At 39.2% G+C, this 6690-nt stretch overlaps 2 protein-coding genes across 2 annotated transcripts; both read right to left on the bottom strand.

Annotated features, from left to right (window-relative positions):
- Positions 1 to 2520: 2520 nt before the first annotated feature.
- Positions 2521 to 3894, bottom strand: LOC106297577 (sodium/potassium/calcium exchanger 1-like). Its single transcript, XM_013733789.1, has one exon. The coding sequence runs from the start codon at positions 3892 to 3894 to the stop codon at positions 2521 to 2523; it is 1374 nt and encodes a 457-aa protein (XP_013589243.1).
- Positions 3895 to 3922: 28 nt separating this feature from the next.
- On the bottom strand, positions 3923 to 5277 carry LOC106297578 (uncharacterized protein At3g43530-like). Its single transcript, XM_013733790.1, has 6 exons — positions 5209 to 5277; positions 4978 to 5089; positions 4626 to 4855; positions 4402 to 4512; positions 4166 to 4327; positions 3923 to 4090 (listed from the first exon to the last, which is right to left on the bottom strand). The coding sequence occupies exons 1-6, from the start codon at positions 5275 to 5277 to the stop codon at positions 3923 to 3925; spliced, it is 852 nt and encodes a 283-aa protein (XP_013589244.1).
- Between the last annotated feature and the right edge of the window lie 1413 nt (positions 5278 to 6690).

The raw sequence follows: 6690 nt of genomic DNA on the forward strand, positions 1-6690 counted from the left end.
ATCCCGAGATTGGTATTTCTTTCAGATAGAAACAAAAGCTTGATCAAGTCAGTACGTCTAGTGTTCCCTGAGGCCGAACATGGGTATTGTATATGGCATTTGTCTCAGAATGTTAAAAGCCACGTCCATAACAACAAAGATACTTGTGCGTTCAAGTTTAGAGAATGCGCAAATGCTTATACGGAGGCTGAGTTTAAGTACCTTTATCATGCTTTTCGCAGGAAGTATCCTAGTGCAGCAGTGTATCTTGACAAAAGTGTGAAGAGAAGAAATGGGATAGGTACAATGTTGACACCACCAATTTAGTAGAATCTTTTAATGGTGTTATTAAGGAAGCGAGAAAGTACACCTTACTACCAATGTTTGATGTTATCATTGCGAAAATGTCTGAATGGTTTAACAACCATAGGAAGGAGGCAGCTGAAATACCATACACACTGAAAGCTTGTGCCTATTTTGGAAACCGGGTCTAAAAAGATGTGTTGACGCGGAGTTTCTTACGGTTGATGAATTAAACAGCTTCCATCTTGAGTACAGTGTGCATGGTACTGACGGCAAGGTTTTTACTGTTGATATGGTTAGGAATACTTGCAGTTGTGAGCAATTTTATAAAGACAAATACCCTTGTGTGCATGGAGTGGTTGCTGCCACATTCATGACTGCGGCTGCAGGAAGGGAACTCTATCTATCTGAGTATTGTTTAAAATAATATTTGGTGGAGCAATGGGCTTTGGCTTATCACATGACCATATATCATGTTCCTCATATGTCTGATTGGATTATACTAGAAGATGTTAAAGCAAAGAAAATACTTCCTCCAGATTTTGAAAAGAAGAAAGGAAAACCACAACAAACAAGATTTCCATCAGTAGGAGAATCCCGTGGAAGAGGAAAAAGAGGCAGAGGGGAAGCTAGAGGAGCCAGAGGAAGAGGCAGAGCCAGAGGAGGAGGTATGTCATCGTATTTTGAATGTGGGAGTGGTTCAGGTACTACCTAGGTTTTACTGGAGTTTATTGGGCTTATTATGTGAAATCTGGACTACTGGTGATTTCTGGTTCTATTATGTGTAATTTGGAATACTAGATTTTACTGGTTTTATTATGTGCAATTTGAATTACTAGGTCTTACTGGTATTATTATGTGCAATTTAGATTACTAGGTTTTACTGGTATTATTATGTGCAATTCGAATCCAATATTTATCACTAGGTTATGTGTAATTTACACTATCTTTATATGGTTATTTTCAATTCATAGGCTACGTATATAATAAATATATAGATTAGACTATTTTTGTTAATTATTTTCAATAGTTTAAGAAAATCTTAACGGTTTTCCAAAAAACTTCCTTAACTTTCATTGTTAGTATGTAAATGGTTAACAATATAGTAAGTAGAATTTTACAAAATACATATTTCTGGTAAATTGTTTATGTAAATGTCTTCTTTGACGATAATAATAGGGTAAAATCATTGGTTTCAGTTTTCACTGCCAAACATTTTTTTGGAGATGGATTTACTAGAAAAACGTAAAAATTTGCAAAGTATTACTATGTGTATGGTGGTATTACTACTACCTTGAAGATTACCATAGGTATTACTAAGTGTTAAAAATAATATTAAAATATTTATGACGGCTGCACGTTTTACATGTGAAATGCATTTTTTAATTCTTTTGTTAATAAATATATATATATATATATATATATATATATTAGTGTTTTACATGTGTTTACTAGTTTTTGGTATATCTTTATTAGTGTTTTTTGGGCGTAATAAACCCAGTAAATCTAGTTATCCATCTTACTCATTTTTGGGCATAGTAACACCTATAAACTTAGTTTTCCAAACCTGTTGCAACACACTAAGATTTAAACATTCAAAATCATTCTACTACCAAGTTTTAAACATCCAAAATACTTAACATTCTACTACCAAATTTTAAACAACTTTTAAACATAAGATCCTAAATACATAAGCCTAAGGCTTTGTTTTACGCATCTTCCCCTCCGTGAAAGGAGTCTCCACCCACTATAATTTCCTCTTTGGTCTGCCACTCTTCTTAGGTGCAGCAACAATGGCATTCTCCTTGCACCTATACATGATCCAAGGACTCGGTGCTTCCTTGTAAACGACCATGATCTACCTTTGCTTTTCTTCCTCAGTATATTCCTCAACAATTTCCCCATCTTGTTCCTCGACAACTTCCCCGGTCTGTTCTTCAACAACTTTCACATCCTCTTCCTCTTTTTTCTCTTCTTCCGCAACTTTCTCCCTGCTTTTTTCCTCTGTTTCCACAGCCTCTTCCTTTTTTTTTTCTTCTTCCACAACTTTCTCACCTTTTCCAGGTTCTTCCTCCATAGGCTTTGTCACTAGTCTCCTCGCAGCCACTGCCTTAGTCCTACCACGTGGTGGTGTGGGATTTCCCTTTGTCTGATTCCACGTGGTGGTGTTGGAGTTTCATCGGTTCTATTCGTCTCAACCCGAGGCTCATTGTGATCATCTTTGGGAGTTCCCTCTGTCTAATTCCCACGTGGTGGTGTCGAAGTTCCTTTTTCTATCTCTGCCTCCCGAGCCTCAGATTCCACCACTTTTTCCACAACTTTCTCACCTTTTCCAGGTTCTTCCTCCATAGGCTTTGTCACTAGTCTCCTCGCAGCCATTGCCTTAGTCTTACCACGTGGTGGTGTGGAAGTTCCCCCTGTCTGATTCCCACGTGGTGGTGTTGGAGTTTCATAGGTTATATTCGTCTCAACCCGAGGCTCATTGTGATCATCTTTGGGAGTTCCCTCTGTCTGATTCCCACGTGGTGGTGTTGGAGTTTCATAGGTTATATTCGTCTCAACCCGAGGCTCATTGTGATCATCTTTGGGAGTTCCCTCTGTCTGATTCCCACGTGGTGGTGTTGGAGTTTCATAGGTTATATTCGTCTCAACCCGAGGCTCATTGTGATCATCTTTGGGAGTTCCCTCTGTCTGATTCCCACGTGGTGGTGTTGGAGTTTCATAGGTTATATTCGTCTCAACCCGAGGCTCATTGTGATCATCTTTGGGAGTTCCCTCTGTCTGATTCCCACGTGGTGGTGCCGGAGTTCTTTTTTCTATCTCTGCCTCCCGAGCCTCAGATTCCACCTCATCAGTCTCACTTTTCTCCTTTTCTTGCTCCCTGGTTTCAGTCTCTTTCCCTTCAACTTCTTCTTCTTGATCATCTTCCCCTTCAGCCTCAGATTCCACCACTTTTTCTTCAACTTTCTCATCATCCTCACTATTCTCCTTCTCTACCTCACTGGTTTCAGCCTCTTTCTCTTCACCTTCTTCTTCATCCTGTTTCCCTCCAACGTCTTCTTCAACCGCTTCAATTTCCTTCCACAGTTTATCAGCTAGTGCTCTACTTCTCTCCTTCAATTTCTTCAACTCATCAGTCTCACTCTCACTCTCACTGTCTTCTTTGTCTTGCTCATCAGCCTCACTATTTTCCTTCTCCTTCTCACCCTCTTGCTGAGCATTGTCATCAGCCTCTTTCTCTTCACCTTCTTCTTCATCCTGTTTCCCTCCAACGTCTTCTTCAACCGCTTCAATTTCCTTCCACAGTTTATCAGCTAGTGCTCTACTTCTCTCCTTCAATTTCTTCAACTCATCAGTCTCACTCTCACTGTCATTCTCTTCATGTGTACCATAGTCCCACTGTCGAAAATCCATGTCTTCACCATGACTTGGCTCCACCTTACTCTCAATAGAAGTTAGCATGTCTTCTATTTTCTCAGCCCTTCTTCTCAAAAGCCGCTGGTTCTTTTCAATATCACTCATCCTTGAGCCTAGAGACTCCAGCTTTGTCTCCACCGTAAAGTGAAGTCCAACAAATCCTTCTCCCATGAACTCAAAAATCCTCTCTTCCATACCTTGCAACCTCGAATCTAAACCAGAATTAGAGGATGATCCTTCTGCAAACGTCACCTTTTCTTTGTCTTTCTTTTTTGGCAACACTCCTCGTGCAGCTTGGGCTGGCCTGACGGTCATACACTCGCTCCTCATCAATGATACGAGCCAGCATAATTTGCTCACCAATAGTTGGAACTAACACACTGTTGATAACCTGAAAATAAAACAATAAGTTAGATCAGTTAAATTTTCTGTTCTACTAGCTTCTACTGTAACTATATACATGTACCTTTGTTTCTCCAACCGCAGCATATATGTCTTCTAAAGGATAACCCTTAAGACTGGACTTTGTAAACCAGCTCTTGCACATCCTTGGACAGTCTTCACTAGCGTCGTCTGAATAGATTCTAAACGTTTTCCCCAGATCCGAAATACAATAAAAAGTCAGAACCTAGTACATCCATTGTCACAGTGTCAGATTTCAATTATATAACAACTAAAAATTTAGTAAACTATATGATTTACCTCTAAAGGGATTATGAAACCAGGAAAGGTGCATGCTTCTTTCACTTCACCCTTTAGATGGTTCATCACGTGCTTAATCTCCTTTATTGCATCCTCAAATGTTAGACGACCCTAGGAAAATGATCTGCAAGCATCTAAATCGTCCATCATCCTTATTTGAAGAGGTCTAAATGTCCAGAATCCTTCGGCTTTCCTCTGATAATCCGACCAAGAAAAAACAAGACAGTCATCTTCAATCTATCTGGACACGGCGGCATAGAAAACATCTTCTGCTTCACATCACTGATGGTGATCTTCTTTCTGTCATGGAAGTAATAATCCACAAACTTATAACCCCCCAAATTATCGTAGTTTGGTAGATAATCACCGCAGTCTAAGCCAGAGATGAGGGCATGCTCCCTCATAGAATAGCGGATGGGTACACCATTAACCGCAAACCATGCAACATCATCTTCTGGAGTACAAATGGTGCGCAAGAGTAACATCCACATCCCTTGGAGCTTCAGGTTATCTTCGTCATGTGGAAGAAATGTCAAAACTGAAGATGGCTTGTGAACCATTCAGCCTCAGGCTTACCCTTGATGAGCTTTACTGTCTTGGTCACAAAGCACTTAGTTTGTATCTTGGAAGTCTTGGGGAACTCATTGCTTTTGAAGTAGAACTCTAGGGGTTGCATTGGTTGCATTTCCTGCAGTCAAAATACATATATACATGTTAGTAATGCTAGTAATACAAGAAGTACTAGTATACTACTAATTACTACTCAGCATTTCTAACTAACAATAACAATGAAAACAAAACATATACCTCTCTTTCGGACCCTTCCCTTTCGGACTCATCTGAGGCTAAGAGCGATTCTACACTCGGTGCTCTCATTGGCTCTCTCACTGGCCTACTCTTCTTACGCTTCTTAGTCTTCTTACTTCTCTTGTGAACTACCGGTTCCTGCTTTTTTGCAATTGAGTCCGGTTTTCTGATTCTAAGAGATTGACGACGCCTTTCATTGGCGACTCTCTTTTAGTTTTCCTTCATAACTTCCATGTACAAGACATTACAACACTCAATCACTCTAAATTCAAACCGCAAAACAACAACACAACATCAACTAAGTTTCCCCAATAACAAACAAGTTTTCCCAAAAATTTGTTTTCAAATCTACGTATAAATTCGACCAAATAACAACTAACTAAAGGAAAACTAATCACTTACCACAAGGAACAAAGATGGAGCCTCGATTTCGACAAAGAAGGAAGAAGAAACAAAGTGGTCTCGATTTTAGGGTTTCAGTCAAGAGAGACAAAGAGATAGTTGAGACACGAGAAATGATAGGGATAGTTTAATGGATTTTCGATTTAGATGGAGAACGAACAAGGAGGAACAGAGATGGATACTCTAGGGTTTCAATTGGAGATTTCGCAAGAGAGAATGTCGAGAGGTGAGAGGAGACCCGACGAAATGACGGAAATTTTGGGGGAGAAGGAGTTGAGTTATTCAAAACAACATCGTTTAGGTTTAACTGGGTCGGATTTTAGGATTTCTTTTCTGTGGATCGGATCTTTCAGGTTGGATTTTGTAAATATCTCATTTCTGTTAGGGGTAATCCGTCTTTAGGCACTTTTTCTATTTCAGAAAATGAAAAACAAATTATATTATAACAAAAGGGTTTTCGGGAATTATTTTTGGGGGGGGGGCATGGGGGCATATGGAGTTAAACTCCTATGTCACTCGAGTTTTCGGAAGAGAACGGTCAAATCTTTTTCCGTCTTCTCCTCTAAAATCAACAACTTCTTTAAAATCGTAGTTTTGTTTTCTTCTTCCTAGTTTATGCTCCTGCGACCGATCTTGCGGCGACTCCACCACCGCCGCAAAGAGTGTGAGGTTGTTCGTTAAGAAAAAAACTGTATGTAGATTATTCACACTTGATTTAGTCTGGTGTTGGTTACTTTTTTGAACTCATGTTTGATTTTGTTTCTAACATAATCTCTCCAGTTCAAGAGGAAATAATGATGAACAAGTAGAGCCGGGAAGTGACTCTGATGTTCTTATAGAATGCAGATATTATAAATCCTTTTGGGGAAAACCATATCTTGAATAAATGGGGATATATATTATGTTAATTTTGTATAACAGATCAAATTTTGTGATGGGATGGGATGGGTAGAAAAAGACAAACCTAAGAATCAGCCTAATCAGGTGGAGAGACACGTTTTCCTCGACAAGACAAAAGCCCTTTAACGACCTTAAATATTCGGCCAAAATAGCAAAAAAAAAAAAAAAAAAAAAAAGTTA

Source organism: Brassica oleracea, chromosome C6 (genome assembly GCF_000695525.1).
Source record: "Brassica oleracea var. oleracea cultivar TO1000 chromosome C6, BOL, whole genome shotgun sequence".
Classification (NCBI taxonomy): Eukaryota; Viridiplantae; Streptophyta; class Magnoliopsida; order Brassicales; family Brassicaceae; genus Brassica; species Brassica oleracea.

Bases quoted from the DNA above. Each gene is read 5' to 3' on its own strand.
- LOC106297577 (XM_013733789.1), bottom strand. From the start codon at position 3,894: ATGGAAGAGAGGATTTTTGAGTTCATGGGAGAAGGATTTGTTGGACTT.
- LOC106297578 (XM_013733790.1), bottom strand. From the start codon at position 5,277: ATGAGAGCACCGAGTGTAGAATCGCTCTTAGCCTCAGATGAGTCCGAA. The intron at 4,328-4,401 runs GTAAATCATATA...TGGATGTACTAG, and splicing joins GTTTCATAATCCCTTTAGAG to GTTCTGACTTTTTATTGTAT. The intron at 4,091-4,165 runs GTACATGTATAT...TTTTATTTTCAG, and splicing joins CTGCGGTTGGAGAAACAAAG to GTTATCAACAGTGTGTTAGT.